Source organism: Bubalus bubalis, chromosome 11, assembly GCF_019923935.1.
Source record: "Bubalus bubalis isolate 160015118507 breed Murrah chromosome 11, NDDB_SH_1, whole genome shotgun sequence".
Lineage (NCBI taxonomy): Eukaryota > Metazoa > Chordata > Mammalia > Artiodactyla > Bovidae > Bubalus > Bubalus bubalis.
In genome coordinates, this window is record NC_059167.1 from 43855117 (window position 1) to 43868578 (window position 13462).

At 38.0% G+C, this 13462-nt stretch overlaps 1 protein-coding gene across 2 annotated transcripts in view; it reads left to right on the forward strand.

Annotated features, from left to right (window-relative positions):
- Nucleotides 1–896: 896 nt before the first annotated feature.
- Nucleotides 897–13462, forward strand: part of AP4E1 (adaptor related protein complex 4 subunit epsilon 1) — a 67261-nt gene continuing 54695 nt past the window's right edge. For both annotated transcript variants that reach the window (XM_006077779.3, XM_025295582.2), the window contains exons 1-4: nucleotides 897–1124; nucleotides 2902–2973; nucleotides 8017–8140; nucleotides 12164–12237. In XM_006077779.3, the coding sequence (XP_006077841.3) occupies nucleotides 975–1124; nucleotides 2902–2973; nucleotides 8017–8140; nucleotides 12164–12237 (420 nt within the window). In that variant the 5' untranslated portion in view covers nucleotides 897–974. The remainder of the gene's footprint in view (nucleotides 1125–2901; nucleotides 2974–8016; nucleotides 8141–12163; nucleotides 12238–13462) is intronic.

A 13462-nucleotide genomic window follows, 5' to 3' on the forward strand; every position in this document is an offset into this window, starting at 1 on the left:
GAACCCGGCAGGATGAGTCCATAGGACAGCCGCGCTGTCGTTCAACTCCACCAGGGTCCCTGGCACCGCCAGGACCAGGGAGGCGCGTGGTGCCGCGGTCCCTCGTCGCCCCTCAGGCTGCGGCGGCGGGAGGTGTAGGGATTGCCGGTAGTCCCCAAGCAGTGAGCGGTGGCCGAGAGAGGGCCAGGAACGTCCACCTCCCTGTGGTGTCCCCAGCAGCGCGGAGGCGCCTAAAGGGAAAGCGAGACGTTGGCGGGCGAAGTATGAGGGAAGGACGGCGGCAGCAGTTACCTTAGGAGGAGCCAGAGACTCGCGAGACTCTGGCGTTGCCATGGAAACCGGGAGCGTCCGGCCCTTCTCAGTTCAGTTCAGTTGCTCAGTCGTGTCCGGCTCTTTGCAACCCTATGGACTGCAGCACACCAGGTTTTCCTGTCCATCACCAACTCCCGGAGTTTACTCAAACTCATGTCCATTGAGTCGGTGATGCCATCCAACCATCTCATCCTCTGTCATCCCCTTCTCCTCCTGCCTTCAACCTTTCCCAGGATTAGGGTCTTTTCCAATTAGCCAGTTCTCTGCATCAGATGGCCAAAGTACTAGAGTTTCAGCTTCAGTGTCAGTCCTTCCAATGAATATTCAGGACTGATTTCCTTTAGGATGGACTGGTTGAATATCCTTGTAGTTCGAGGGACTCTCAGAATCTTCTCCAACACCACCGTTCAAAAGCACCAATTCTTCGTCCCTTCTACCCCACCACAAGACAACATCCGCGCAGGCTTGGAGCGCGGTCTTTCGCTCGCGGACTCTCGCGCCCTCTAGCGGCGTCTCTCGAGAAAAACACTGTACTTGTCCGCGCGGGACGCGAATAAAGATTTCTTCTTCAAACAAACAGGAAGTGCCTACGGAGGCCGGGCCGGCGGCGGGTCAGGGGCCGGGCATGAGGCCGGGCGGCGACCGGATCGCGGGCTGCGGCGATGAGCGACATAGTGGAGAAAACACTGACGGCGCTGCCGGGACTCTTCCTGCAGAACCAGTCGGTTGGCGGGCCTACGGCCGCCAAGGCGTCCTTCTCCTCCCGGCTGGGCGGCCTGGTCCGCGGCATCACCGCGCTCACCTCCAAGCACGTAGGTGTCCGTCGGGCCGGGAGGTCAGGGGCGCCTGAGGGAGGCCCCCTCTCTGGGAGGCTCTGATCCCGCGGTGAACCCCTGGAACTGGCTCTCCGGCGGGTTTGTCTGTCGGTCCTGGCTTCTCTCCGGAAGCGTCACTTGGGCTGCCCGGACAGACAGACAACTAGGAGGCCAGGTTTCCACAGTTGGCCCTGACGTTGACTCATTATTATCTGGGGCAAAGTGTTTACTATTTGAGCCTCCGTGTGTTTCTCGAACGTTGAAGTGTCAAAGTACCGATACATATTTCATAGATTGTTTCGAGGGTTAGAAGAGACACCAACCAGTTGAAAATACCAGGTGCCATGGAAGTGTCAGCTTTATTCTCAAAAGTTTCTTTCTAACTCGGATTCTTGCTCTGTCCCAGTTCTTCAGTGTATGCTAGATAACATACATTAGAACAGACCCTGCCATCTGAACCTGCTGTTGAATATGTTTGGGGAGCTCGAGGTTCTTAGGTTAGATCTCTGGATTGGGGAAAGAAAAAGCGTAATTCTTCCCAATCTCAGTATTTGCTGAGTAAGTTTTTGCCTCCGATGGGCTTTGAAAACGAGCATTTATAATGGAAAATTTTAAGTTCCCACAAACTTTCTGTAGTTGCATGGGTTGTGTAAGATGCTGATAAAAAGCGTCAAGGATTTTGTATCTTAAAAATCATGTGGTATAGCATAATTTATTTGTTCAGAAAATACTTATGGAAGAAGCTGTGTGTTAAACCCTAAGGAAATAGTCTAAAACACATTTACTTTTTCCAAAGAATTGGTCCTTCATCTTGGGCTTAAGACAGGTATAAGCAGTACATGGTGAAATATGTGTCAGGAGAGAAGAAAAGAGAAAGGAGGTTTTTCTTCAAAGTGCTCTGGGGGTTTAAAAACTGTTTGTAAACTGAAATAGGATGATGTACTGGAGGGGATCTGTTTCACATTCAGAAATCACAGAAAACAATTATTTTTGGACTTAATATTGTTTAACATTTTGTCCTTTGCTAATTTTTATGAGATGGTAAATGAAATAAAATATTTTTGGTTTTAAATTGCAGTTTGAAACTGTATATAAGGTATCTAAATGTGACAGTACTTCACTAGTATTTTTTGGTTAGTTACTTAATGGGCATCTGCTAGTTCATTGTGTAACTTAGAGATAGCATTGTATTGGGCAAAATTTGGACCAATTTTCAAGTGCTTAAGGAGGTTAAATACAATGCAGACGATAGAGGTAGCCGTATTTGTGAATTTATTCTGTGTGTGTGAGAAAGAGATGAAAGGGTAGGGAAAGGATGCAAGGAATAAAGGGAAAAAAAGGTAGGGAAGAAGAATATAGTTTAAGGGAAAAGGATTGGTTTTTGTTTGTCTTCTTACCCTGTTTCTCCATTCCATGAAGAAGAAGGTGTGAGAACCTTATTCTGGGCCACTACATGAAGAATTTCTTTTCTACTTATTCTCTAGTGTTAATTAAAAAAAAAATTTTTCTGCTAAACTGTCCTTAAGGGGACAGTAACTGAAGAAAAGAGGAGTGGTGAGTTAGCATGAAAATGCTAACTTTATTCTTTCCAGGAATGATTTCTGAGGGTTGGAGAAATTCTTTTAGGCAAATCTGAAGCACATACTTTTTATAACTCTCCTTTAAAATAATGTTTCTTATTTATAATATTGTGAATTGTATTTTTCCCTTTTAAAAATACTATTACAGTTTAAAAAGACTGTTATTCATGAGTCAAATATTTTCACTTTTTTAGGAAGAAGAGAAATTAATCCAGCAGGAGCTGAATAATCTGAAAGCAACTGTTTCTGCTCCTACTACAACCCTAGTAAGTTTACATAGGCGATGTCAGCATGTTTTCAATTTGAAATCTGGTCTACAATTGACTCAGTAGTGGCATTAACTGATGAGTTGCTAAAATCTAATATATCACAGTCAAAATCAGTTATGGATGATAATAAGTCAGACGTTAACTTTGGCCTTTTATTACCGACTGACTGCACCAGACCAAAACTTGCTTGACTGATGTCAGTTCAGTGCCAACATGATGATAGTTACATAAATGTGGTAATACTCCTGGGACCCCATAACCAATCTTATTGTTTTAATGTTGTGCACTGAAAGAAGGTTGCTGCTGCTGCTGCTGCTAAGTCGCTTCAGTCGTGTCCGACTCTGTGCGACCCCATAGACGGCAGCCCACCAGGCTCCCCCGTCCCTGGGATTCTCCAGGCAAGAACACTGGAATGGGTTGCCATTTCCTTCTCCAATGCATGAAAGTGAAAAGCGAAAGAAAAGTCTCTCAGTCATGTCCGACCCTCAGAGACCCCATGGACTGCAGCCTTCCAGGCTCCTCCGTCCATGGGATTTTCCAGGCAAGAGTACTGGAGCGGGTTGCCATTGCCTTCTCCGAAAGAAGGTTAGGACACATAATTTAAAATAGTATTTTAATACTATTAAAATATATAATATTTAATATACATTAAATAGAAATATAGATAATATCCATTATAGAATATTAAAATATACAAATATATAAAATATAAAAATATAAAATATAATACTATTAAAATAATAGTATTTTAATACAGACCTTACAGACCTGAATTGATACGTTGTAAAAATCTCCTATTTTGCATTTCTACATCTTGGAGTATAGGTTGACTGACAGAGTAGAAAAATGATTTTCTTGCTGTAAAACTGAGTATATTGCCTAATAGCTAAATCAAGATCTAGTTTAAAAAAAATTGATTCCCTATAATTTGATTTTCAAACAGCATTCATTCAGCAATTAAGCAGTGGCCACTGTGGGACTGTCCCTACATGGTTAGGTTAAGGCCTAGGTTTTTTTTTTCTTTTAATTTTCACGTGGTTTTAAATAATGAGATTTTATAAGCAACATTTATTTAGCAAAGATTTAGTGAGTGCTTTCTTTGTGTAAGTTGCTGTGGCATACACTTCTAATAAAGATACTAGGGTGATCATTTTGCTTGTACACATGATCATGTGTGTGAATAACACTTGTAAAGTCTGAGAGAATATATGTATTTCCTTTTCTGGTTATAATAAAGGACGGTGAATGGTGCTGCCGGATTCGTGGTCTCCAAAGGAGAAGATTTAACTCCAGGACCAAAGATAGTCACAGTCACTCAGAACTTTGTATAGATTTTATTTAAAGTGAAAGTGACAGAAAAAGCTTCTGGCATAGATATCAGAAGGGGGCAGGAGAGTACCTGCCTCAGTAAGCAGGACCTTATATACTTCTCAACCAGCTGCTGAGAATAGATAACAAATACCTCAAGGCTGTGAGAATTTCGCCCAGACCCTTCCCTGTAACATACATCCTGGGATGACATCAGCATGTCAGGATGAGATTAGCCAGAAGGAACAGGTTAACCCAGAGCTCAAGACTGTGGAAGTTTTACCCAGGCCTTCTCCCATAACATTCATCCAAAGTTCAAAAAAAAGGCATGTCCTTGAACAAGAGATGCTGCTGCCTATGAGACCTACTTGTCTAAGGCAAAAGTATGTGATAAAGAATGTTTACTTGCTCCTTAAGGGGGCCTTACTTACTCCTTGTCAACCTGCCTAAGTTACTCTTCCAGGTGGACAAATGAAACTTAAAGCATAATTAATGTGATACAGTGTTCAATGTCAGTCTCTCAGTTGTGTCTGACTCTTTTGTGACCTCATGGACTGTAGCCCACAAGCTTCTCTGTCTATGGGATTTCCCAGGCAAGAATACTGGAGTGGGTAGCCATTTTCTTCTCCAGGGGATCTTCCGCACCCAGGGATTGAACCCAAGTCTCCTGCATTGCAGACAGATTCTTTACTGCCCAAGCTATCAGGGAAGCCTCCAATGTGATATATCTGTGTGTATTAATGTATATATATATGTGTGTGTGTGTGTATAGATATGTATATGTTTATATGTGTATGAATAAAGTCATTGCGCATTGTGATACTTGAAAGATATGTTAAGCAATGACTTCTCTTTTTAAGCAGTGACTTCTCTCTTTTTACTTGATTTCCATTTTCTATAGTTGGCAGTATTAAGTACAATTTTTCATGTTATTCAGTATAAACCTGATGTTGACAGAATTTAGATAAGTAGATAGAAGTTAAGGAGCAACAGTTTGAAGGAAGATTTTATAATAATTATGGCCAATCACTCTGAGTGTACGTTTTAGAATAGTCTGTCCTTGAGGTGGTCATGTAGAAGTTAGATTACAGTTTGTTAAATTCTGAAGTGAATTTCTACATTGGAGAATCATTTTCTTCTCCAAGAATAAGAGAATAATAGTGTATGCAATAGAATTTTACTTGAAGGGCCTAATGACTTTTGAGAACCTATGAGATAAAATGTTACAAAATCAAGGTTGATATTTAAGGGCTTAAATGAACACTTTCACTCCTCATTGATACAGAATTTTGTTTTTATTTATATATATATATATTTTACTGTGATGGGTCTTAGTTGCAGCTTGCAAGATTTTTAGTTGCGACATGTGGGATCTAGCTCCCTGACCAGAGACTGAAGCCAGGCCCCCTGCATTGGGAATGCAGTCTTAGCTACTGGACCCCAAGGGAAGTCCTGATACAGAAGTTTTTGAAGAAGCGTCCAGTATCTTTTACACGTTTTCTCAGTTGTCATTGTTCAGTTGCTCAGTCATGTCCAACTCTTTGCGACCCTTGGGACTGCAGCATGCCTGGCTTCCCTGACCTTCACCATCTCTCAGAGCTTGTGCAAACTCAAGTCCGTCGAGTTGGTGATGCCATCTAACCATGTCATCCTCTGATGTCCCCTTTTCCTCCTGTCTTCAATCTTTCCCAGCATTTGGGTCTTTTCCAATGAGTTGGCTCTTCACATCAGGTGGCTGAAGTGTTGGAGCTTCGGCATCAGTCCTTCCAGTGAATATTCAGGATTGATTTCCTTTAGGATCAACTGGTTTGATCTCCTTGCAGTCCAAAGGACTTTTAAGAGTCTTCTCCAATACGACAGTTAAAAAGCATCAGTTCTTTGGCGCTCAGCCTTCTTTATGGTCCAACTCTCACATCCATACAGGACTACTGGAAAAACCATAGCCTTGACTGTATGGACCTTCGTCAGCCAAGTAACATCTCTGCTTTTTAATTTGCTGTCTGGGTCTGTCGTAACTTTTCTTCCAATGAGCAAGCATCTTTTAATTTCATGGCTGCAGTCACCATCCATAGGGATTTTGGAACCCAAGAAAATAAAGTCTGTCACTTTTCTTTGTCTCCCCATCTATTTGCCATGAAGTGATGGGACTAGATGCCATAATCTTATTTTTTTGAATGTTGAGTTTTAAGCCAGCTTTTTCACTCTTGTCTTTCACCTTCATCAAGAGGCTCTTTAGCTTCAGCTTCACTTTCTGCCATAAAGGTGGTGTCACCTGCATATCTGAGGTTATTAATACTTCTCCCAGTAATCTTGATTTCAGCTTCCGCTTCATCCAGCCTGGCATTTTGCATCATGTCCTCTGCATATAAGTTAAATAAGCAGGGTGACAATATATAGCATTGATGTACTCCTTTCCCAATTTAGAACCAATATTTCTCAGTATTTAGTAGTTAATGTGGTAATGAATTAACTTCTCTTACTTTAAACCCAAGTGAACTAAATTAAATCATTAAATATTATTCCCATAAGATTTTCCTGTGATTTATTTTTAAACTTTTCATATTTAAATGTGTATGTGTATATCTATCTTTATATAATATATATGAAATAGTAAATGTTGTCCTTAGTTTAAAACATTTTATTTTACTATTCTTAAGCATTTTGTGATTTAGGAATTCTATAATTCTGTTATATATTAGGATTAATTTATTAACCCTAATTAATTTTTAGATACTAAAATAGTCTGAGCTTTACATATTTTGAAACACATTTATTTATATTTTTAATTCTTGATTAAAATTTGCTGTCAATATTGAGAATGCAGATATTCTCATACTAATAAATTTATACAATCTCTTAAAACAAGTTATTAGCTTATGTTGTAAATTTTGAAAGACTCAGTTAAGTTTAATCTTGGAATGACTCTACCATTAATAGGGCTTCCCTGGGTGGCTCCGACAGTAAAGAATCCGCCTGCAATGCAGAAGACCTGGATTCGATCCCTTGGTCGGAAAGATCCCCTGGAGAAGGGAATAGCAACCCATTCCAATATTCTTGCCTGGAGAATTCTGCGGACAGAGGATCCTGGTGGGCTACAGTCTGTGGGGTCGCAAAGAGTCGGATGCAACTGAGCAACTAACACATACACATACCATTAATAAAGTCATAATAATTGTGAGAGTTGTTGAAAAAGTAATACTTAGACAATAAATTATTGCATTTCATATATAGCATAATAATTCTGAAGAAACTCCAGATGCAATTTGGTCTTTAAGTGTGAAAAATATTTTCATTACAGAAATTGTTACAAACTTGTGGGGATTTCATGGATATTTTCATTTGACAAAGTGTTTTAAATGATGTGCTGCATTCTAGAAGCCAAGTTAGAGTACTATGACTGAAGTTTTTTCTGAGGACCATGCATCCCACATTATGACCAAATTTTTCAGGAGGGGAACCTAGAGTTAGAAATAGCTATAGTTGATTTATTTTATATTGTTGCCTCTAACAAAATATCGAAACAATTTTACTAAAATGAGTACTGTTGATAGTTAAATTTGGGAGAAACTTGTTTACAAAGTCTGACTTTGGGTGGTAATTTACATATGTTGTTTCTTCAGTGCCAGGATTAAAGAATTCTGCTGTTAAATGATTACAAACATACTAAAGAAAGAGTCAAAGCATTCTCTTTATATGATTACTGGATTTTTTTTTTTTTTTTTTTTTTTTCAGAAAATGATGAAGGAATGTATGGTGAGACTTATATATTGTGAAATGCTTGGATATGATGCTTCCTTTGGCTATATACATGCAATCAAGTTGGCACAACAAGGAAATCTTTTAGAAAAAAGAGTAGGTATGTATGTGTTTAAGACTTTTGCACTTTATCTTGTCCTTAAAGTTCTGACTAGTATGTAAAATGAATGATGACTGATATGTAGTATGTTTTTAGAACACTACCTTGTGATTTCCTTACTTTTCAAAGATAACGCTTCAAAAACTTACAGCCTATAAATGAAATCAATTTTCCTGATTCATAGCATTTTGGAGTTACATAGAAGATTAAAAGTTGTTTGTTCTTAGGATGGTGGTTAGATGACTTTGTCAAGACTCACTGAACTATACCCTTAAAAGGATGACTTTTCTTGTATGTAAATTATACTTCAGTAAAGCTGATTTTAAAAAGTCTATTCAGTTTCATCAGTTTAATGATCAGATATGGTTTTTTATAGAATAAGACTGAAATTGCTGTGAATAATTTTAGCCATCTTGCTCTTAGTTTCACAAATGTTAGCTATAAGGATTTCAGGTATCTTTTAAAAATTGTTATCTCTATAATTAGCCTTCAAGGCTGTTAGTAAAACTCCTTTCAAAGACTTAAAGCTTGTTTTCTTATAGCTTCAGCTTCATATCAGAAACTTAAGGAGGAAGCACTTTAGAATAACATAGGGGTAGAACATATTCTTTATTCAAAGAAGTTGCTACTGTTACCTTGTTGGGGACCAACCTTCTTATGCTATGTTGACCCTTGCTGTCAGGTGATGGGGAAGGGTGGAGATGTCTTGGTAAAAGATTCTGAGACTATCCTCACACAGCATTCTACTTGCTCAACCTCACTTCACCAAAAATACTCTTCTGTCTTTCGTTATATTCTTCCCTCCAAGTACAGTGGCCTCTGGCAGCCTCTCTCTCCCTTTCTGTATTTCAAACCAAGTTTTAACTCTACTGTGATCATCTGTTTGTCTTCTCCAACCTAATTGTAAAATCTCTGACAGCAGGAAATTTTGAAAACAATAGATAGTCAATACTTTGTACATCTGTTGCTGTCTTTTTCTTTTTAGACTTTCATGTAATTTTTTTGTTTTCAATTAAATTTATTTACTTATGGCTATGCTGTGCAACTTGCGGGATCTTAGTTCTTTGACCAGGGTTTGAATCCAGATCAGCAGTGAAAGCGCCAAGTCCTAACCACTGGACCACTAGGGAATTCTTTAAGTTTTATTTTTAAAATGTGTAAAAATTACTTGTGTTACATGGTCCAAAGTTAAGACCTGATAAAAAGGTATAATCAGACAAATTTCTGATTTGTCAAATTTTTACTTTTATTTCTAGCTCCTATATGAGGTTTGCCCCTTACCCCATGAATAACTATTTTCACTAGTTTCTGATTAATCTTTCCATTGCTTCTTTTTGAAAATAAGCAAACAAGTACACATTTATATACTCTCTCTTACACAAAAAATGGCTTGCTGTAGAGATTATTCTACACCTTGTTTTGATATCTTTGTATTTTTATACAGTTGCATAGTTTTCATTGGGTGGGTGGATATACCACAGTATTTTCAATCAAGTCTCTATTGGTGGACATATGAGTTTGTCTTTTGTTTTTTGCTCTCATAACCAATGTCGCAGTGAATGACCTTGTACATGTGTTATTTCATAGTTAAAGTGGCTAAGGAGACCCCAGATTCATTGAGATTCATGGTCTTTCTTAGGAAAGTATTTTCTTGCCACCTAGAGAGACATGTTTGTGGGTATCAGATGTTCTTTGTGTGTGCTAATGACTGGAAGTTTTGTTTTTTAATGTGATGTGAAAGTTGCTCAGCCGTGTCTGACTCTTTGCAACCCCATGGAGTATACAGTCCATGGAATTCTCCAGGCTAGAATACTAGAGTGGATAGCGTTTCCCTTCTCCAGGGGATCTTCCCAACCCAGGGATCAAACCCAGGTCTCCCGCATTACAAGCAGATTCTTTACCAGCTAAGCCACAAGGGGTTAGGTCACGTTTTTAACCCTTATGCCATTCTGTTTCTTCAGTCTCCCTTGAGACCCGATTCCCTGTTTCCCATCCCCGTTGTTTTTCATTCTTTTCAATTCTTTCAACCCTTTTATTAGGTATTCTAAGGTTAACTATCCCTATCACTACCCAGCATTCATACTGTCTGTGCCTGTTGTGGAAAGTGGGAAAACTGTCAGAAATTTCCTGTTCTCATAACCAAGCATCTTCACTGAAGGTCAGAGGAACAGAGCTATCACTCCCATAATCAGGACAGAGAAAAAAGAACAAACCTGGACCAGGGAAGAGAAAAACCCTAGACAGCATTTAAAGCAGAGATTACAGGAGCGGGGAACACATGTATACCTGTGGCCGATTCATGTTGCTGTATGGCAGAAACCATCACAATACTATAAAGTAATTATCCAATTAAAATAAATAAATTTTAAAAAATAAATAAAGCAGAGATTACATCTTATCAGACTACATCTGTTCAGCAAAGATATTATCCACACTTATGTTACTAGTACCACAATGCAAGAAGATCAACAAACTAATCCAAAGACCACCTTGAAACCTTACAAAAAACCTTAAATCTGTGTCAAAGAATGTCCTATTTTGACAACCAGAAAAAACAGGGAAACTATTTTGATGATCCAGAAACAGGGGGAAAAGATATTCTGTGACTCAAAAAATGAAAAAGACTTCAGGAAAAGAAGACTTCCCTGGTGGCTCAGACGGTAAAGCATCTGTCTACAATTCAGGAGACCCAGGTTCAATCCCTGGGTTGGAAAGATCCCCTGGAGAAGGAAATGGCAACCCACTCCAGTACTCTTGCCTGGAAAATCCCATGGACAAGGAGCCTGGTAGGCTACACTCCATGGGGTCACAAAGAATCGGACACAACTGAGTGACTTCACTTTCACTTTCTTTTTCAGGAAAAGAAATAACAACTATGATTATAAAGTACATTTGCTATGATTAAGAGTGAGCTATAGGATAAGAATACAGGCTTTGATTCATAGAAACTTGGGTTCATATTTTCTCTCTACCATTTAATAGCTCTATGACCTTCGACAACTGACTTGACCTTTCTGAGCTTCAGTTTTCTCCTCTGTAAAGTGAAATACCATCTCACAAGATAAAGCACCTAACATAATACTTGACTTAGTGGATACTGAGATTTATTTATTCTACAATATTCATGTGAAAAACAATAAGGCATTATCTATCAGACAAAGCACCAAAGTTGTCCATAGAAATCTCAGAGGAGTAGATGATGCAGAAGTACTAAAATCAAGATATTGGTTGTAGTCCTGGCTCCACCATGTAGTAGCTGCAGACCTTGGGCAGTTATCCTTTTGGGGCTTCATTTTTATACTGGGGATAATAATAATATCTACCTCATATAGTTATTGTAAAGATTCAATAAGCTTGTAATGTTCCATACACATTTATTTGTCATGGTATTAAAGTACTTCCTCAATTTTAAGATGTACTTTTTAATGTTTTGATATTATTAAAAGTGCTTAAGTCAATGAGTATATTTAATGTGGTAGACAGTGTTTTTTTCCTCAACATCTATTCACTCAATAGTTGATCTTCAAACTGAGAAAACAAGGTGTTTCTTGTGGCTTAATGTATGATTTATGTCATTTGGTTTGGTATTAAATAGCTCATTCAGTAATACAAATAGCTGGTAACTCACTATTTATTAACTATAACAGCTATTAGTTTTTGGATAATTGTATTTGGCTACAAGACAAAATGTTTTGATTGATTATGTAGAAATTTGCACAGAAGATAGAAGGTATATATTCCTAATGTTATTTATAGGACTTTAAGCTGGTACACATAGCCTTTTTTCCATTTTAGTTATATCCTGTGAAATACCTAATTATGAAAGACTTCAGGATGAAGAACACCTGAAATCTTCCTTACTGAATTTTTTTGAACCTTCTTATTTTACTATTTGTTTTAATATTTACCTGTAACTCTGTCTTTGACATTCAAACTTTGGAATATATTATTGCTTTGTTTAACTTCTTAAGAAGAGTTAATTTTTGACGGGTGTTAATGAGACTTTTTCTCTCAAATTTTAAGGTTATTTGGCTGTATCTTTATTTCTACATGAAAGTCATGAACTGTTGCTTCTCCTTGTGAACACAGTTGTAAAGGTACTGTATTGTATGCTGGTTAATATAAAGTCTTAAATTATTCCGTCAGGCATTTGACAGTTTTTATATTTTTGAAAGAATGTAGGCTTGCAGAATGTGTTTATTGGAAAGATCTTTTAGATCAGTTTCTGCATCTGTAGAATGAGGATAATAATAGAACTTAACCAAGTTGTAAGGGTCGAATGAAACACTGTACAGAATATCATTTGCTACTGCTGCTGTTATAGTGGTTTCATTTAAAAAAGCAGAGTTAAGGAAAAGAAACTCACAATGGTCTAAAGATCTACAAGTAAGACCTGAAACTATAAAACTCCTAGAAGAGAACGTAGGTAGAATACTCTTTGACATAAATTGTAGCGAGGTTTTCTTGGATCAGTCTCCTAAGGCAGAATAAATAGCAAAAAATTAACAAATGGGACCTAATTATACTTAAAAGCTTTTGCACAGCAAAGGAAATAACTGATAAAATGAAAAGACAACCTACGAAATGGGAGAAAATATTTGCAAATGATGGGACTGACAGGGCTTGATATTCAAAATATACAAACACTCATACAACTCAATATAAAAAAAGTAAACCGTAGTCACAAAATGAGCAGAAGACTTAAATAGACATTTTTCCAAAGAAGACATGTAAATGGCTAACAGGCAATGAAAAGATGCTCAATGTCACTAATTATTAGAGAAGTAAAATCAAAACCACAGTGAGGTATCACCTCATTGAGAATGGCTATTGTGAAAAAGTTTGTGAAAAATAAATGTTGGCAAGGATGTGGAGAAAAGGGAACCCTTATACATGGTTGGTGGGAATGCAAATTGGTCAGCCACGATGGGAAACAGTATGGAGATTCCTTAAAAAACTAAAAAAGAACTACCATATGATCCGGCAGTTTCACTCCTGGGTTTCTATTTGGACAGAACGAAGACACTGACTTAAAAGGGTACATAACCTCAGTGTTCATAGGACTATTTATAGTAGCCAAGACATGGAAACAACCCAAGTGCCCATTAACAGACAGTTGGTTAAAAAGACTTGGTATATATACATAATAGAATATTATTCAGGTATTAAAAACAGTGAAATACTGCCATTTGTAGCAATGTGGATGAACCTAGAGAATATTGTGCTTAGTGAAATAAGTCACACAGAGAAAGACAAATACAGTATATATCACTTATATGTATAGTCTAAAACATAATACAAATGAATGGAAATGCAAAATAG